Source organism: Pistacia vera, unplaced genomic scaffold, assembly GCF_008641045.1.
Source record: "Pistacia vera cultivar Batoury unplaced genomic scaffold, PisVer_v2 Contig712, whole genome shotgun sequence".
Taxonomy (NCBI): Eukaryota; Viridiplantae; Streptophyta; class Magnoliopsida; order Sapindales; family Anacardiaceae; genus Pistacia; species Pistacia vera.
The window spans coordinates 198,980-220,090 of record NW_022196571.1 but is presented as its reverse complement, the minus strand read 5'-3'; the positions used below and the strand labels follow the sequence as shown (position 1 = coordinate 220,090).

Below are 21,111 nucleotides of genomic sequence, written 5' to 3'. Positions count from 1 at the left end.
ATTAATCAACTGCATTTTGCTGTCTCGTCGTCCCCATAAATGGTTGGTTCTCTGTAGGTCCATCAAGTTTGCACAATATTTGCCATTCTCAAAAGCTTGTGTGTATGACTTTTGTGAAAATTTCAGTGAGGTGGGAGATACATTTCTTTCAGTTTTGGTAGTTGGTTGCTATATTTCCTCCTCCTGCCCCAATTAAATCGTTTATTTACGGATTCTGCCCCCACATCCGCTTGTCACCCAGCTCAGGGTCTGCTTTCAACAGAAGAGAAGTTAATCATAATCATAATAGATAAAAAACTGCAAGAAGATCACTCAATACCAAAATAATGGTTTTCTATTGCTCATAACACCACTAAAAAATTGATTGAATTGATCTAGTAAATTACGAGTTATATTAAATAAATTATAATGTCATTGAGATATCTCAATTTGTTGGGTATTTTGAGTGGATGACTTTAGTAAACCAAAATTTAAACAGAGAGTAGTATTATATCTATTCTCAATGAAATCCTAAATCATATTTCAAGTGATGTCCATTAAATGTGTCACAAACATATATTAAATTAATCACCTAAGTTGTGAACATTATGTTAATAGTCGCATTATGTTGACAATTTGATGGTCACATGAGATATGAGATATTGTTACAACATAATGGGACATCCTAAAGTTTCATAACACAAGTTCTAAAGAACCCAAAATTTAAAACTGCCTGAAGGCAACAAGGCAGTGAAGTCGCAATTTTCATCGAGGTGTCAAAAATCAGTTTTGGGATGGACGATGGCGAAAGATATGGATGAAGTGAGGTGTCAAAATCAGTTTTGGATGGACAGATGGCGCAAGATTATAAACCTAGGACCACCCCTAGCACAATATTAAACTTTTTCGTAGCCCCCATCTAACCGTGCACTCCCTCATTTTTCTCTTCTGTCTTTCATGATTGATCTTTCACTAGCACAATATTATAAACTTTTTTCGTAGCCCCCATCTAAACCGTGCACTCCCTCATTTTCTCTTCTGCTTTCATATTTCTCTTTCTCATGGAAAATTTAGAGGTGTTAACCGCCGACGACGTTGATGATATTCTCCAAAGCTTATACAAGCAGATAAACGGAAAGGGGGACAGAATTTTCCAAGCAAATGCCATGACGAACGCTGAACAAAATTCCGTACTGGATATTTTAAACCGTTTCGATGGAAAGACGTTTGATTCTGTTCAATCACATAAAATTTTTGAGGTAATGATCTGATTTATTTTACTACATTTCTATTATATTACTTTACAGATGTTTTGATTTTTTGCAGTTAGGGAGTGTTGTGAGCTGGCTCACCAAGTACAGGTTCCAAGAGGTCAAAGACAAAGCGGTAGAGATTCTTCAAGAACTCAAATATAATACTCTGATTTTAATGAACGCTAACCTCCAGCAAATCGACGATTGTGTGAACCACATGATTCCTGAGCCGAACGCCGGCGGACAAATCTTCATTCCCCTTAACCCGAATCTGAACATAGATCTGAACCCAGACCTGAAAACCAAATCCGAACTGTAGCTAAATGCGAACCCGAACCTGTTCCTGAACCCATGCCCAAACCAAAACCCGTACCTGTTCTTGAACCCATATGTGAACCCAGGCTCGAGCCCGATATGATTGGATAGTTTTCTTTTAATCACATTTTACATTAGAAACAAAGTTGTTCTTTTATGCAAAGTTAATATTTGATGGAGATGTCTTCAAAATTAGTTAAATGATTTCCTCCAATTTTTGTTAATCTTTCAACTCAACAAGTAACTTTCTTGTGATGTGAATGCCTGTGATTCTGAGATACCTTTTCCCTGGACATTTGAGAAAGTTTTGTTTATGAGTTTGAAGCTTATTTTCAGGTTTCATGGATAGTTTTCTGCAATCAAGTACCAATACTCAGTATGTGCCTCCTCCGTTCCCATCTTTTAACATAAAGTAGAACTGTATAGAAATGGTTTGTGGGTAAAATCCCAGAAAAAGAAGTTAAACTCTAATGTCATAGTTGTGTTTTAAGCTTCTGCTTGCGGGTCTGGTTGATCTCATACTCAGTTGTTTGCTTAATTCGGCCTTCAACTTAGCCCTACAACAGTATAGAGGTTCAGTTGATAACAAAAACTAGTGTAGCATTGGATTTGGATCCATTATTTTTGACATATTGAGGGCTGATCTGGCTGTTTGGAAACTTCTAAGACTTAACAAAACTCTCATGTTTCAATTCAACTTTTTCGGATCAACACAATCTGTACTGTGTTCATTCAAGTTCAATTATGTTTCTTGGAATCCTTTACCATCCAACTTTTTCTGGATTAATCTAAAACCAGAATAACTTGTTTTGTGCCGATTCAAGTTCAACTATGTTTCTTGGAATTTGATTCTTATTAGAGTATAATTTGTCCAAAAAAAAATTCTTTAATTCAGGTGTGAATCGTGTGTATGATAGACGAGAAAGAACTACCATCCAAGTAAAGTTGAATTTAAGAAAAAGTAGTATCTTTTGGGTAAAAAAGAAAATAAAATTAAAAAATCAATCATATTCATTAGATGGTTGAACTGACATGTTTTTGGATCTTTCAAACAAATTAGCAGAGAATCCAAATCAAGATTAAGAACTAGATAGTTTGGTGGTTTGCTTAGGACTATTGGGTGTGTTACTCAATAGATTTTGAGCTTGAATTTTATGACTATTAATAAGGGGTAGTTACTGAATACTTATTTGACCGTTTTAAGGAGAATAGTCAAGGTAAGCAAAAGTTAACTCGAACACCGTTAGATACCAAAATATATATATATATATAAATATCCAGAGAGAGGATCCCCGTTAAGTGTAGCAAATCTCATCAGCATAATAAAACAAATGGTTATTGATAATATAATGAAAACTTGGCTTGGCAATTGATACAAAGGAAAAGAAGACTGGAGGCTTCAAAATGGCACAGTTGAAAGAAGTATATAAGAAGGGAANCCCGAACCAAGACCCGCGCTTGATCCTGAATCCACATCCGAACCAAGGCCCAAACCCGATATGATTGGATAGTTTTTATTTAGTCACGTTTTACATTAGAAACAAGGTTTTTTTTTTAATGCAAAGTTAATATTTGTTGGAGGTTGTCTTCAAAATTAGTTAAATGATTTCCTCCATTTTTTGTTAATCTTTCAACTTAAGAAGTAACTTTTTTGTGATGTGAATTGCTGAGATTCTGAGATACCTTTTCGCTGGACATTTGAGAAAGTTTTTTTAATGAGTTAGAAGCTTATTTTCAGGTTTTATGGATAGTTTTATGCAATCAAGTATCAATATTCAGTATGTGCCTCCTCCATTCTCATCTTTTAAGCATAAAGTAGAACTGCATAGAAATGGTTTCTGGGTAAAATCCCAGAAAAAGATCTTTATTGTCATAATTGTGGTTTAAGCTTCTGCTTGCGGGTCTGGTTGATCTTATACTCAGTTGTGTGCTTAATTCGGCCTTCAACTTAGCCCTACAACATTATAAAGGTTCAATTAATAACAAAAACTAGTGTAGCATTGGATTTGGATCCATTATTTTGATATATTGAGGGCTGATATATCAAAATAATGTTTAGGCCTGGCGTGGCCGTGGCTAACCTGAGGCCACAGAATTTTTTAAAATTTATATAGAAAAATAATGTTTAACCCCTTTAAATGTAGTTTTTCCTTTCTAATTATCCCTAATTTTAGAAGATAACACTTTAGCCCCAATAAATGTAACTTTAGCATTACTTTTTGGCTCCGTTATTCATTAAAGATAATATTTTGGTGCCCTCGGAAAATATTATCTAGCTCCGCCCCAATTGGGTGTTCAGTTAATACTATCAATTATGTAAATATGTTTGTTATGTTACAAACAATAATCAATGACTTATTAATAAAATTGTTTTGTCGTGGATTCGACTTTTTTTTTTTTTGGATTCAAAAATCCTCCTTGTGGATTTGAAAGTATTGTTCATGGTGGCTAACAATAATCACGGCTCAAAAAGATTTATTAAGAATGTGTCAATAAAATCAATGCATATAATTAGTATGATAACTAATTAAGAACAATTGAATGTGCACAAACAGTAGAAAACATTTAAACCCTGAGCACAAATTCCGGTGCCATTGTGCAAATTGGAGCATAAATTCTTGCAAATTTCGGCATCACATTTTCCACTGGAACTAGCTCCACTTGAGAATCCACTTGAGGCACCATCAATGGCAATGCAACTAATATATATATAAAATTAGCTCAATAAATCGACCACCAAAAAAATCAACCAATAATGTGGTAAATAACAAGTTATTTGGTTTTATAAATAAACTTGATTGTTATTGATTCGATAATGTTTATGAATATTGGCTCGCAAAACTAATTGAGGGTTAAACTAGGGGTGAGCATGGGTAAAAGGTAGAACCAAAGTCAGCCCTATTAGGGTCTAGTTCTGGTTCTAGAAAATTGGAAACGGGAATTCCCGAGATTGGTACCTGTTTCTACAGTGCTGGAACCAGGAACCGAAACCATAACCGAGGTCTGGGTACTAGGGTGGGAACCAGGATTTAATTGTAATTTTTATAAACTATTGGAGGTGTATTTGTCATTTTTTAAAAGCAGGGGGTTAATTAAAATTAAATATATGTATGACATGATAATTTTAGGGTAGAAAAAGCTTGCATAAAAAATAAAATAAATTAAATAAAGATAGAAAAAATTATACCTAAAAAAACAAGGAGAAGAGCAAAGAAATTATTAGAAGAAAACTTCATCTCTAAACAAAATTTTGAAAATAATTCTTTTATTTAATTATTAAATTTATTCAATTGCCATTTTGACAAAATAAAAATAATTTAAAAAAAAAAATGAGAGAGAGACAGAAAAGAATCCCTTCATTCTAAAATTGACAAGAATATATTAAGAATTTCCAAATCAGTAGATTACTCACCAATAGCTTAAAGATTTTGATAATATTAAAATAAATTTAAATAGTAAGATAATATAATAGTAAGTAATACTGAATGCTCAAAGGTTTGAATAATTATAATTTTATTTACTCTAATTGGCATTTTAAAAAAATATGAAATTAGAATAAATGGAATGGATTTTTGAATTCTTAATTAAATAAAGTATTTATTGCACAAATAATAATATTCCTAATTAAATTGCTTAAAAATTACAACATTATGATGAACAAATCCCTGTGATATAAAAATAATAATAAATAATATAGTATTGTTATAAATTCTGCAAAAAAATTTATGATATAAAAAATTCATATTAGTTAAGATAGAAAAAAAAATCTTTTTAGAATCAAGTCATGATATTTAGCTAAATAAATAATGGGGGAGTTAAAGAAATTCATTTTGCTTTTATTTTTAAAATACTAGATATACTACATATAAAATGATTAAATTTTAATAAATTTTTTAATGTATTAATTAAATCTATTACAAACAATTTAAAAAAAAAAAAACAATAAAACTGACATTATTCACAATCATAAGTTTTCAACTTTAAAATTTTAAAATATTTTATTAAATAATTATTTATAAGAAATTTAAAATTTAGGCTAATTATTAGTGTATTAAATAATTATTCATCATTTATTTTAGCATAATAATTTTTTTAAACTAATTTATCAAACAATTTTAATTTCTAACTTAAAAAATAAGTGTAAAATACTCGTCAAAATATGTGAAAAAAACACTGAACATATTTTATAAATTATTATTATTATATATATATTAATTAGAAGCCATTAATTTTAAGATAATTAGCTCCAATACCATAATCGAAATTGCGAATTATAATAATAAACAAAATAACCTTACAATTTATTAATTATTATAGCAAGGTACATTTCATCACTAAAATTCAAAATTAATTAAGATAATTATAGTAAGGTGACGATTTAACTAATCCTCCAATATAATGACGCTTTTAGCATTCACTTCAACATTAACAATTCATTTTACTTGCTAATGCCACATAGGGTTACACATCACTTGGGATAAGATTTTTGAGATATATTTCGTGAATAACATTCCAAGTAAATATTTCATCTTCATATATTTATATTTCTACTAAAAAGAAAATACCTTTGGAATTTTCAACAAATCATAAAAAAATTATCAGATAATATATTAATTTATTTTGATGTATATATTAATGAAAATATTGTGAATATTTTGATGCAGAATTAGGGCTGTGCAAAAAAATCCGATATCCGATATCCGATCCGGATCCGATCAGCTCCGATTTGTAAAAATCGGATAGCCAAAAATTCGGATAGGATACGGATCGTTATTTTAAAAAATCCGAATATTCGGATCGGATACCGGATCGGGAATGTTAAAAATTCGGATATCCGAATCCAATCCGGATTTTACAAAACTACGTCGTTTTGACCTTTGAGTGTAACAACTAACAATAAGTCAATAACCCTAAGTCTAACACAATGTCACAATTAACTCAAATTCAATTACTCAACTCTGTCTGTCTCACTCGTCTCAGTCTCTCTCGGCTCTCGCCAGAACCCGGGAGTCAGAAGCCTATCTCTCACTCTCTCTCACTGGAACACGACAACACGTAGACGCAGTCACGCACAGCACAGACCTCACACACTCTCTATCTCTCTCACTCTCAGAGTCTCAGTCTCTCTCGGCTCTGGCTGGCCGCTGCNTTTAATAAATTAATAGACCGTAAAATTCATTAACCTTTGAGAGAGAATTAAGTTTCAAGTGTTTCGACGTTTTTTAAATAATTATTAAATGTCATTTAATTTATAATTTTGATATGAAACTAACATTGGTGTTCTTAAATTTCATAATTTAATTAATTAATTAATTTTCCGTTGTTCACGCAACACCAAAGTTCTTTATATTAATTTCAACAAGAATTAATCACAAGGCAAAAAGCGCCTGCTCTTTAATTATAATTAACTCTTAATCACCTCATAAATTAAGTTAAATTAATTAACCAAACTAAGACAAATTAAAACAATTAAGTAAAAACAAAATTGTCAAGTAAAGAAAAAAAATTGCCACACGTGTGGCCATTTTGACAATTTTCCTCCATTCAATTGTTTTTTTCGTTAGGACGTCAGTTCCGGTAGACGTCATAGCTGGCGGTGGAGTACCAACTTTGAGCCTCTGACTAAGGGCAGCGTCGATGATTATGGTTGATGAATCACAAATAAGTGAGTAACCCCCTGGTGTAGCGCCAATGTAAAAGCTCATATTGAGAGAAAGGAAACCCTAGCAGTAGAACTAGAGGCAATTGAGGCTCAACCAATAATTGTGAAGGTTAGGCAAGATGAGAATGGTGAATTCAAGAGTACAAATGAAGTCGTAAACAACAATCTGGCCAAGAACTCAAAGTGTGTGATTTTATGGATCGGGGAAGAATATATAGAGAAGATAAAGATTGGTGGAAGTAAAAGATATTATGTCAAATATTACATTTGATGGAACATGGAACAGTGCAACTCTTATAGTGGAGTTTGATTACTTCATGGCTGCTAATGTTGTTATTAAGGGATAAATCTGTTATCGTTGAATGTTACGAGTTTATAATTAGTATTAAGTAGAATCAATGACAGTCGACATTACCAAAAGTTGTTGGATGTTATTATAAGTATAACTTTAGTTTTCGGTAGAATAAATGGTAGTCAACATAGAATCAATCATTGGTTGAATGTTATAAGTTTATCAATACTTTTCTCTGCACCTCTAGCATTACCTTTACTAAATTAATTGTTATGCTATAATCCGAAAAACAATCAAGAACAAACACACACAATAATTAAAGAAAAAACAGTCACACAAACACTAGAATTACTGTGGTTCACTTGCTCTAGATTCGAGCAAGTTATGTCCACGTTGATCTCCGGAAATGGGGAGCTTGCTGCACTATTATTAATATTGAATCAACAATTTACAACCCTATTCAAGAACAAGCTCAAGATCCTCCTCTCACAGTCCTGAAATACAACACGTTACTTGACCCTAGGGAGACTCTAACCCACGGGATCCCTAGAACAAGAGTTATCCCACTCTTCTCTGAATGATTAACACAAATCACTCAAGAATCACATATGTTACACTCAAATTTCAAATTAGAATTGTAAACCCTAACAGAGAACACAAAAACAAAACAGAATGCTTCGAAAGAGGACTTGGGGTGTTCCTAAAATTTGTCGCCCTTTTATATCGTTGACTTGAAGTAGGAATTCCAGCCGTTGGATTGGTGTTGAATTGACGGTCAGGATCCAACTCAAAAACTGACCCAAACGGTGACGTTTCACNTATATTTTAAAAGAACTAACATTTCATTCCCATCACTTATGCTTTATGCCTCATACTATCATTTTTTCTAAATTCAATTTATATTTATATTTATTCACCTATTATTCATATTATTATTTATATTATTCAATTTCTTCCATTTTAGTTATTTATTATTTTATCATAAATTCATAATGGATTCTCCAAATGAGTATTATGTTCCAATCAATGTTTTAAAAACTGACCTGGGACAAAACCCGGCAAGATGGCCGGGTCCCAGGTCGACCGGTTGAACCAGCTGGTTCAACCAGTGATGTCAGCATGATGACATCATCAAAATACTGTTCACAAAATCCACTGCAAACTGCAACGTCTCATGTGCTACTGTACATGGTCATGGACCCCTTCAATCAAACACTTGTCATCCCATCGTCTGATCTCTTCCCTCAACCGCTTTCACCGGTAAAACCAAAAAACCCCACCCAATCTCCAATTATATACTACGTAATCACTCAATATCATCTTCAATAAACAAAATTATTCTTCCCAGTTTCTCCTTTATGCCATTATATTTACAACAATAAGAATATTCCAAAGACAATAACACTATAAGGCCACATTAGAAGATGTAAAGGAAGGTCGAAATATACGTTGGCCTGTGGCTAAAATGTTGTTAGGGTCGAATTACATTTTTCTCTGATAAAACTGACCCCACTTATCTCCAAAGTGGTCCATCCACTCCTCTTGTGTAGTGTAATGAGGCAAGTACTGTTTCACTTTGATTCCCGCATCATCACAGAATCTGAGGACCCGACGGTTCTGATTACTGAGGTAGTCCAAATTATGGATCTCATCTCCGGTATCCAAAGCCGATCCTAGCAAAGCAACAAGGTAAAAGACGTCCTCATCTAGGGTCACCACCGAATTGCTATGGTCCCACCTATAGTAGATTATCATAAAAATTAGGAAAACAATCAAACATGTTAAGGAGCTTTCTTAACAATGAAGAGCTGAGTCCTGAGATTCAAGCAATGTGAAGAAGAGTGTGTGCAGCTCCGAGATCGAGATCGAGTCTCCACTATGCAGCTCTGAGAAGAATGACGACGATGGATGTCCGACGTAGATCAGCGGTGATGAAGAGTGTGTGAGGCCAGAGAAGATCGCGAAATGGGAGGAGATTCGCGGTACCCCAACTGACGATGAAGTAAGCCGTTGACGGTGAAGGCAAATGGGAGGAGATTCAACGGTGAAGGCAAGATTCCGACGGTAATTTTCAGAGTTTAGTGTTCAGCTTCAGACTTTCAAAGCAAAGGGTGGGAAATGTCATGAAAATNTTTTGTTAATTTTTAAATTTTATCTCGTAATATCACCCTATTCAACTACCCAATATTATTCCTAAAATCATATCCAAAATAACAAAACAAACGAACCCTACAATGTTATGAGTTTGTAAATATTACCAAATTACCCTTTTATCGTTTATTTTAACACCTAAAACTTAAAGACATGAGAATTTTTGTTATTTCAAAAACTTCAAGGAAATTTTTTAATTATGTCATAACTTAGGGGGATTAAGCAGTAACTACAAAACTGAAAGTGTGTAAACAACATCTTAAAAAAGTGATGACGTGTAACTTATCAATTTTTAATGGCGAATATGATTATATGAAAACGTAGAGAATGAAAACATAGAAAACATTATTTTTACGTTCGTAAATTTTCACTTCTTTAATTATATATGTGAATCTTTTGTTTTTTCTACTTTAGGAAACAAAATGAACAAATGTTACATATTTTCTCAGATTAACTTAAAAACTCAAAAAAAAAAATTGAAAACAAAAACAACAATGAAGACGCCTAAATTTTAGAATCGTAATTTTTTTTTTTTTTTTTCAAAATGTTCAAATTTCAAACTAAACATATATAGAAAAAATTCATGTAATTTTATTATTAAAAAATTTAATTTTTATCAATAAGGTCCACAACCTTTGCCCTTTGGGGGCTTAATGATAGATATTTGAAATGTTAAGTACCTTTAAAGAATTAGAACCTAATTAGGTTTTACGTCACCCCCAAGTAGTTTTCAAAATTTAGGTTGGTCCCTTGGTTCCTCGAATTATCCGATCACCTCCCCTACCAGTTTTTTCCATTAAAACTAATTGTTGTCTGGTTTTGACCGCTACAATATTACCCTTAAAATAGCTTTTTAAAAATTAAAAGAAAAGCCTAAAATTTTTATTTTTTTTAAATGCCAAAAAATCTTAGAATTATATTAAATTAATAAAAGATTTAAAATAAAATAAAAAATTTTAATATTTTTTTTTTTTCTAAAATGTATTCTAAAACCTACCAAGTTCAAAACATTTCTTAAAATATTGTGTTGGGGGGGGGGGGGATAATTCGCATAATCAAGGGACCAACTTGAATTTTGTAAATCACAAGGGAGCTGATTGGTTTAAACTCCCTGAGATATCCTAAAATTCTTGTATTTAAATACATTTTGATCCCTAAGGTTTAGCCTAAGCAATTATGTCCAATAAATCTGAAAGTAATACCCAGGTCCTTGTCTATTAACAGTTAAAATTTAAATTTAAAATACCAAAAGAATCAAGATTCTATTGGACTTTATGTTACCTAGACCAAGGTTTTAAAACTTGACAAAGTGGTTGGCTCTCAGGTTGATCCGTTTAACCGGTGATGTCAGCATGTTAAAAAGTTTAAAATCAAGCACAAACATCCCTAAAATTCATAAGCCCTTATAAGTTTAAAATCTTACAAAACACCTCAAATTACACTGCCGGTGTCGACAATCCAGGTCAACAACACACCCTATTACCACAAAAAACTCTCCCCTCAACCTTCTGACTAAAACCTATCTCATCACACCCCCGTTCACCTCGTCTACTTTTGCCAGCGATTTATTTTGCGACTTCCAGTCTTTCACTCACTGAAAATTACATCTGTCACCACATTTCCACTCACCAGTCTTTCCTCTTCAAAAGCCCCAACACACTAGCCTTCAATTGTACATTGATCGTTGTCCTAATTTCTAAGGTTTTTGATAAATAGTAAAAATGGATAACCCGGCTCAGTGAAGGCCTCGGGTCTCGGTTGAATTGGTCGGGTTGTGCTAGGTTTTAAATCCATGACTTAGACTGAACCTTTGGGACCAAAACTATTTAACTCGTTATTTTTAAAAACTTTAATTTTTATCCATCAGGCCCATTACCTTAGCAGTTTTCGTAAATATCGTAAACTACAAGGATCCTTTTGTAAGAAAATCAGGACCCAAAGAATATTATCCCAAAAATAAAATAAAATAAAACACACAGAATCCCTCGTTGTGTATTAACATTTCCCGCATACGATACCGCGCAGACTCGAAACAACCTTCTCCGCCACCACCACCACCGCCACCTTATTTTTATTTTACTTTTAAAAAAACAGAAGCAAAAATAAAATCTTTTTATTTAAATATAAATATTTCCTATTTTATTTTAATTTTTAATTTTTAATTTTCTATTATCAAATACTCTCCTTTCATTTCAAAACTTTTCTCTGTAAAACCCTAATTATCGATCCTCCTCTTTCTCCCTCGATCCATTCAAAAACCCTAACTTTTCCCGTCTGTAAACCTCTCGTGTTCCTTCAATTTATAGTCAATTTCAGTCGTCGTACAAGATCTGTAACCGTTGTTGACGCACGATCTTTTTTAGGGTTTTTGATTTTTGGGGTTTCCGGTAAAGGCTGGCGGGTAATCGGGTCGAGTAAATGGCGGATCCGCCACGTGTCCGCCAGGGTTACAGCAGCGACGGTAATAATAATAATACAAGAGCGGTAGTAGCGAAGAGAGGTATTGTTAGATTGGCGGATTTGATAGGAAGACAGAGCGGTGAGGAAAGTGAAGAGTGAAAGCATGCTGAGCGTGCTACGTGTGCACCTTCCGTCGGATATTCCAATTGTTGGCTGTGAACTCACGCCGTACGTGCTTTTGCGGCGCCCCGACAAGACCGTCACCACCGATGACGTGTCGGAATCTGCTCCTGTTGACGGTCATTTCTTGAGATACAAGTGGTAAGTGCACGACGAAAGTCAATCAATCTTGGCCCAGTTTGATAATATTTTGTAATGAGATACAAGTGAATTTGTGTTTAATTTTTGTTGGTTGGTTGGTTTGGGGGTGTTTAAAGTTAAGATTGAAAGTCTTTAGGGTTTTATTGTGATAATGATCGAATTGATGAGTATGACTATGTATTAGCATTTGTGAAGTTATTTTGTGAAATGAGGTTCAATAGATATGTGATTCTTGGTCACTTCAGTACTTGCATTTAGAGTAATGCTGCACATACAAAATGATGTATACAAAACCGTTGGCATCACTCTTTTATTGCTATATTATTCATCCTGGCTATTGTTATACCATTTTACTTTTGCTCTTTTTCTATTTATTTCTGATATATCATAGGTTATAAACATATTTTATATGCATGGTGTTTTAATTTGGCATTGTTTTTGCTTTCATTTGTCTAACCGTTTTAATACCCCAATTAGATCTGTATTACGCTAACAACCAAGTGCTAACTCTGTAAAGTAATACAAAATGTTGGAATCCATCTCAGCCCAATGCAAATCATTAGTAAACCTTGCTAATGTGATAATTAATCATTTGAGCTTGAAGCTGAAAATATAGAGTGAGTACAAATAACACCCGTCTAGAGTGATACAATCTTGTATGGTGGTTTATGTGTGGTTATTGGATTCTTTTTTAAGTTATTGGATTGTAAGGTTAGGGCTTTGTTGCGGTAGATAATTATCAATTCCAAAGGTGTCAGCAGGGCATAAAATCTATGATTCTGCCAATCTATCAAGTTTAGTAATCTGCTGTATTTACTTTGAAGAAGAATGATGGAGGATTGGCTAAGAACTCCAAGGTTGTATGTTATGATAGATTAGCCTAAACTCTTTGTGAACTTGGCTTTATTAGCTTGCAACATTTTATTACAATGAGAAGTAGTCTGAATGCATATTACTGTGATTGCCATAACATTGCCAAAATCAGAAGCTTGACTATAGTTTGAATTTCAGTATACATGTCTGGGCTGTGATTAGTGTTTTTGTTTGATAAAAAGTGAATAAATAGTTTAACGGCTAATGTGTATGTGCATGGGATTTCTCTTTAAAAAAAAAAAAAATTACTGAAGATGACACTAGTAAGGTATTGAGAAAGTGACTGGCTATCAATGAAAATCAAAATCTTCCCTGAATTTTCCTTTTCAGTATATAGCTTTGCTCAGTGGAGTAGTCATCTCATAACATTTTTCTTTCCAAACTTATATTATCTATTCATCAGAAATTTCAATTTATGTCTTTTTATTCAAGTTACAGCATTTTTAGTGTACTTGATTTGTCTGTGTTGATGACAATTGACCTGCCTGCTGATAATGTTGAGATTATGTATTTAGACTGCTTTGTGGTTGTCAATGCAATATATTTGTGCGGTTTTCTCTCCAAATAGTAGCTCAATGTGGATGTAATAACTACTTTGTAGCTCAGGAATGTTCTAAACCTAGCTATTATAGAAAATGTGTTTTTTTAACTTTTTGTCATCCGACATAGAGTTCTATGAAAAGAAGGTGACAAGGGACAATCACATTTAATAGTTACGGGTTTGCTTGCTTTGCATGTTTAAATTATATCATGAGCAGGCGTCTGTGCATTTAAATTTTGCTTATGTTTTTTTGGTCCCATTGTGTAATTTAGGGAGAATATCTTACTACTTTTCTTAAAATTACATAGCCTGCTGCTTTTCTGTTACAATGGGTGTAAACAGCAAAAGCACACTGATTTTATTCTGCATGCAGTTTATGTCTGTAAGAAAAGCTGAGCTGTTCTGCGCAAAATTTATATGAGCAAACAGAAGCTTTGAAATGTACATTAAGGAAATTGTTATGAAGTTATATTTATACTAAATAGATTCATCAGAGGAACTATGAAGGCTGGGATTCTTGGGTACCAGAAAAGAATATAAATTAAAAAAAAGGAACTTTTGCTATATATGATTATCAAGACTGATGGCTGTATGAATCTGGCTGTCGACACCAGATCTAGGTGTCATTAAGTAGACTGAAGGAATAATCATGCAACTGTTTGTGTCTTTTAGTGGTCTATAAAGGTCACTGTTGGTGCAGTACTCTATTACTATCAAGATGTTGGTGATTCTATCCAGCCTTATATCTGTACTCATAGGTTGTAGTGTGTATGAGTATATATCTAGGTATAATTAGTAAACTACTTCAAATAGTGTTAGATTTTTATTTGCTGCTTATATAAGTTGTTTGTATAATAAGACTTAACATAAATTAGACAATCAGTTAAACATGTATTTCGCTGTCAAATCTCCTCAGGAAGGATGGATCATATCTATATTACAATATTTTAATTATTTGCAATCCAAATTTTTAGATGGAAAAGCAATAAATATATTTCTTACTTTGAAGAGAGAGAATATAGGCCCCAACAAATTTAAGATCCTTAAAAGTTTTTCAATATTTAGTTTGATGGCCAAATTTAGCAAATAAGTGGGGGGAAAAGGGTTTTAGAAGATTTAAGAGCGATTTGGAGACAACTATATGGGAGATTGAAGAAAGTGTGAATCTCTAGCACAGATTAAGACACTTAAACTTTACTATGTTTCACTATTAGTGACACGTATCAATGTGTTGTGACACATCATGTTAAATTTACGTGATAATTATGGGACTGACTGAACTATTTGTGCAAAACATGTTTTGCTGGGTGTGTCAACTTGTATTAGTAGTGCATGGCCATGATGCTGATCAGGTGGCACTGGGATTTTTAAAAAGGACAAAAGTACCTCAATTGTTCTAAGTTTTTAATTTCCATATTTGGATTTCAGTAGTGTCTGGTGTGTATTAATTTGGTGAGATGGTCTCACATACTGGAATGAAACATATCCTGGTAGTTAGAATGATTAGAGGATAGGAAGCCACATATTGAAATTAATGAATATCTCAGGAATTCAAAAATGATATTGCAGTTCTTGAAGTATCCTTTAATTAATATATACAATAGTACGTTTTACTATCTGTCCTTAGAGAAAGTATTACCTCACAATGTCCATTATGGTCATTAGCACTTTGTTTAAATCTTCAGATTTTGCCATTCACAACTAAAGTTATTGGGTATTTACTGGATCTTTTAATGGCTAAATTTATCCTTGAAGTGGAAACTTTTCTGTATAGAATGACTGCATTTAGCATTTTAGGGCTTATTGTTGAGTTGAAAATATCTTTTAATGCCTGATCATTGTGTTGTCTTATTTTGTGATTTATCCAGCATCTGAATATTAATCTCTGAGTTTTCTGAGATTTGTATTACACTTTTGGATTGTGATACTTTGACAGATTCTTCTTACCATGTTTTTGGGCTCATTTTGCAGGTATCGTATACAGAGTGATAGAAAAGTTGCTGTGTGTAGTGTACATCCATCTGAGCAGGCCACACTGCAATGTCTAGGTTGTGTTAAGGCTAAAATACCTGTTGCCAAGAGTTACCATTGTTCTCCCAAGTGCTTCTCTGATGCATGGCAACACCATCGTGTTCTGCATGACCGTGCTGCAAGTGCTGTAAATGAAAATGGAAATGAAGAGGATGAGTTATTTGGGCGCTTTAATAGCACAGGCTCTGGAGTTATCAATGCTAGCTTACCTGGTTCTGCATCAAGTACTAGTTTGACCAATGGCTCAGCACCTTTATATCCTGCAACAGTTGCACAGAGGAGTGGTGGTGAAACTTGGTTTGAAGTAGGACGATCTAAGACATACACTCCAACAGCTGATGATATTGGCCATGTTCTCAAGTTTGAGTGTGTTGTGGTAGATGCAGAGACTAAACTAGTTGTGGGACCTGGTAGCACCCTATTGACTTCACGTGTTATCCCTGCCCCCTCTCCTAGTCCTCGTCGCTTGATCCCAGTCAATGGAGCAGATATGATGGGGCAGCTAGATTCAGATGGTCGTCTTTCATCTTCTGGGACTTTTACTGTACTCTCGTACAACATTTTGTCTGATGCGTATGCCACAAGTGAATCATATAGTTATTGCCCATCATGGGCTCTTTCCTGGCCTTATCGCAGACAGAATTTGTTGCGGGAAATTGTTGGCTATCGTGCTGATATTGTTTGTCTTCAGGAGGTATATATAAGCACTGCCTTGTTTAAGAATTCAATTTTTGGAGCAATGCTAGCTAATTCTGGAACTTTCAGGTTAAACTTTTAGTTTTTTGAAAGTTGCTTATCTCTTTAGCCAAGCAAATTTTAAGTTGGAATTACTCTCTTCACTTTAACCTTTTTGTATAGTGGATGTTTTGCCATATGTTTTTGCTATCTGTTTTGGACACCATAGGTAAATAAAAAAATAAATTTGTGTTTCTACTTTTTTTGATATTGGATTCAGGGTCAAGCTTCTTAATAATGATAATGGCCTCTAAGCTTAAATTGATGACACTGAAAGTGCATAAAGTTCTAACAAAGAGAAAGATGCTAATGAAAATAACTAGATTTAGGCTGATTTGTTTCTCCTTATCAATTGTTAGAATCTATTTGTCAACTGGGTTCTTCATTATTTGCCAACGGTCTTTGTGAAACTTTTGAACTGGTTGTGATTGCTCTTCCTTTTCTTTCTTTTAGGTTCAAAATGATCATTTTGAGGAATTTTTTGCGCCTGAACTGGATAAGCATGGATATCAAGCTCTCTATAAGAGAAAAACGAATGAGGTTTGTTTAAGAACTTAATGTTGATATGGACATATCTGTAATAATTTTTACTTTTGGTTACTGATTCAGTTGTTCATTTCAGGTTTACCTTGGAAATACACATACAATTGATGGTTGTGCAACATTTTTTCGTAGAGATAGATTTTCACATGTCAAAAAATATGAGGTTTGGATGCCTTTTTTTTTTTTCTTTGATAATGTATACTACATCTTGAGTATTTTCACATGCTGAAGGAACTTGTACTTGTATGCAGGTTGAATTTAATAAGGCTGCTCAGTCGTTGACTGATGCTATACTTCCAAGTGCTCAGAAAAAGAATGCTCTGAATCGATTGGTTAAGGTAGCTTGATAATCTTTCAGTTTTTAATATTTTCTTATAGCTGTGTCTATATGTTTTCAGTTGTCCTCATGTGAACTCTGTATACAGGATAATGTTGCATTAATAGTGGTTTTGGAAGCAAAATTCAATAACCAAGGAGCTGATAATCCTGGGAAACGGCAGCTTCTCTGTGTGGTAAGATTTTTCGTTGTTATTTTTATCTTGCTTTTCACGCTTTTTGCTTTTTCTCTTTTTAACATTGGAACATTCAGAATCGTGATAGATGCAAACACTTTGTTTTTCCCCTTTTTTTTATGTCTCTGATTTGAGGTGCATTATTGGCTGCAAATTGCTTTGGTCCTTGGTCATTTTGGGGTTAAGAGTAAGAGAGCACAATAAATAGGGTAATGTGTCATCATGCTGACATGTTCTGAATGTAAATAGAAGAGTTTGACCTTAGCACGTCATGAATTGCAACTCAACAAAACAATGGGTTATTGATTCTTAGCATAATCCATGTGTACCATTATGCAATAAGGCAATTTTCCCCTTGATGTAAGACTGGCCACAAACTGAATCTTCGCTGAGCTTGCTTCAAGCTAAATCATGAACCTCGCTATACCATTCCACTTTGCTCATGACCTGGCCTAAATGTAGGCATTCACTGAGTGACTCTGGTCCATATTAGAGAATATAGGTGCTCCTGTAATAAAATTTATGTGTGGGGAAAATTTTGAAATGATTTTAGTTTAGCACAAAGTGGATATCTTTCATTTCTCCCTGGTGTGGTCTTATAGAGATTGGGGTTGGTATTAGTTAGGCTGATTTACGGGGCCATGTGCTTTTCATTTCTGTCTCCTGATAATCATGATAGAATCTATCTGAACTTGTGTTAGATGGATTGTTTTAACATGCCCAAAGTTGAATATACTGGCTGAGGAATCTTTTTTTTCCCCATGAATGTGTATTACAGTCAACTTAAATTCTGTTTAATTCCAATGCTTATCTTTAGTGTTCAACTCGGCCTGGTATTGAAGAAAGTTTCCATACCCCATCATTGGCATTTATCCACGTCAGACATATCAATTCTGTCATTATGAAGTTTTGCTATGAGTTTATGCAGCTCAATTATAGCAATAATTGGAGTTCTTCACATGTCAAAATCAGCCTCATTGCTCTCTTTTCCATATTTCTGTTGTAGCATCTGTATGCTTTACAAAGTTGTTTCTCCTTGGAGAAAGCTATTGCTTTCAATCTTATTTTCGGTTTTTTCAATTTTTATTTTTGAAATTCTGTGTTGAGAATATTGGTGTTTTTCTATCTCTTTTGCTCTCTCTTTGTGTTTTTTTTTCTTTTAAATGTCCATAACTATGTGCCAATAAATGGGCCTGACAGTGGTAAGGATGTTATGAAATCCATGAAAATGTGCTCCAGTAAATGAATGGATATAGTGGTTTGTACATTATATGTAACTCCTGTTGCAGATGCCTAATCTCACCTCATTTTTCTTGGTTTTTATTACAGGCAAATACACATGTCACATCCACCAAGATCTAAAGGATGTCAAGCTCTGGCAGGTATTCATTATTGTTGTCTTGTGTGTGCCTCTGTATTTGTTCTTGATTATTCATACTGAATGTTCGTCATGTGTATATATATATATTTTCTTTTTTAATTTTCCCATTTAGGTTCATACACTTTTAAAAGGATTGAGAAATAGCTGCCAGTGCGGACATCCCAAGTTGGTGTGTGGAGATTTTAATTCCACTCCTGAAGGTCTGTCTATTATTCTGATGTTGTAACTCATATAGGAGATTCATTTTATCTCATATCACTATGTATATGTGGCTTAACTGTAGATGCTTTCGAACTTTCTTGCAGTGCTCCCCATGCCTTCTGGCAATGGGAAAGGTTGATCCATTCATCCAGACCTGGGAATAGATCCTCTTACTACTTGCGTCCTCACACGAAGTTGAATCTCACTACCTTTGGTAATTTATCTGTATGATATTGACATGAATTAACAACTTTAAGAATTGATTGATTTACCTTTTTGTTTTTTCTTTGGGTTTACGGAGGAAAGTATAAGAAAAAGCAAATGATGATTAGAGTTTGTCGATTCTACTTCGTGACATTCTAAGTGTTTCAGGTCAGTGCATATTCATCCTTCGCAAGAATGGGTGTTGGCTTGGTATGGATCAGCAGAGGAGAAGAATGGACCCTTCAACCAATGAACCCTTATTTACGCATTGCACAGAATTTTATCGGCACTCTAGATTACATATTTACACTGGTGAACTTTCATAACCGTTTGCTTTCATTTGCTTTACTTTCTCTCCTATTCTTCTGAGTCTCTCTCAACGCTGATGTAAATTCTTAATTATAACTTTCACTTTCAGCGGACTCTTTAACGGTGGAGTCCTTGTTGGAGCTCTTAGATGAGGATAGCTTGAGGAAGACACGCGCTTCCTTCTCCAGAGTGGTCCTCCGATCTATAGCACTCTTAGCTGAATCCGCTGCAAACCAGACCTAGACGTTGACACTCCAGGGTGCGAGAATTAAATTCTTTTTGCTTTAAATTTTACCATAATAGTATCTCTCTCATAATCACACGTGCTGCAGCGGACTGTTAATGTGGTTCCTTACGCCGATAGTTATTTGTGATCCAGGTTTTGGAGATGCACAAAGATAATATGGACAGAGAACTGATGGATAGAGAGATAAGTAATTTTAAGAATTGTAGATCTTGCACGTGCGCTGTGTTCTTTCTCAGTTTATCATCCCCCCTGCAATGATCTGCGTTGTATTATGCCACCTTTGTCTCATAGAAAATGATTTTTATCGGTTTTTCATTCAACTCATTGCGTCCGCGCCCTACCGCCTTTCTTTTTTTTCAGTCGCCGATAGAAAGGGTCTAATTTAGTCACCATCTTGTACTTTTAATTTGCCTGCAAAGGAAAAGTGGTTAGTGGCATCTATTGTATGCCCTCCCATTGATCTAGGTTCCATGTCCCTTGGATTTTGGTGCAATGCATTTCCTTTGTGTTGCTAAATCGAAATAGAATTTTCATCTTTTTTTTTTTTTTTTTTGATAATTTACTTTTTTCACTTTCGTTTGCAGCCCATGTGCCAATCAACAACATTCAACTATTCAAGTTCTTGAAAATTATCAAAATTGGCAGCTAGGTTTGCAACGAAGTCTTGATATTTTATATTATTATAAAAATAAGATATATTTCAAATACAAAGTCTTTTTACAAAAAATAAGATAAAAATGTGTATGAAGTGATGCGGTAAACAATAAATAGATGAATAAATAGAAAAAATCAATTCATTAATTAAGAATGATAATGCCTCGTCATCTAAAGATAATGTTAGATCATTTTCTATATATATTTTGTAGAAATTTTTGATGATAATATTATATAAAATATACACAACGATGTAAATTAAATTAGAAATTAATAGCACTTGAAATTAAAAAAATTGTTGTTCAATCACTCCATGAGCATGATAAAAGGAGATGCCTTCAAGTGTTTCATTTATCAGTCATATAAATAATTTAAGATCACAAGCCTAACTTAACGTTGAATAAATACCACCCTTGGGTGGTCGGGTAGGACGATAAAGATTTTTGAGTGTATTACTTAATAGGTCTTGAGTTTTTTTCTTCGGTTGTTAAGGTGAGTGAACACTAG

At 33.8% G+C, this 21,111-nt stretch overlaps 1 protein-coding gene and 1 pseudogene across 1 annotated transcript; both read left to right on the top strand.

Annotated features, from left to right (window-relative positions):
* The first annotated feature begins 932 nt into the window (after window positions 1-932).
* Window positions 933-1,926, top strand: LOC116114535. Its single transcript, XM_031400680.1, has 2 exons — window positions 933-1,238; window positions 1,306-1,926. Exons 1-2 carry the CDS (start codon window positions 1,041-1,043, stop codon window positions 1,549-1,551), a joined length of 444 nt encoding a protein of 147 aa, XP_031256540.1. The 5' UTR covers window positions 933-1,040; the 3' UTR covers window positions 1,552-1,926.
* Window positions 1,927-11,638: 9,712 nt separating this feature from the next.
* Window positions 11,639-19,911, top strand: LOC116114502 (annotated as a pseudogene).
* Window positions 19,912-21,111: the final 1,200 nt, after the last annotated feature.

What these genes read in the sequence shown, in the direction of transcription:
- LOC116114535 (XM_031400680.1), top strand. Translation starts at nt 1,041, where the DNA reads ATGGAAAATTTAGAGGTGTTAACCGCCGACGACGTTGATGATATTCTC. An exon ending in AATCACATAAAATTTTTGAG is followed by an intron (nt 1,239 to 1,305) that starts GTAATGATCTGA and finishes GATTTTTTGCAG; the next exon opens with TTAGGGAGTGTTGTGAGCTG.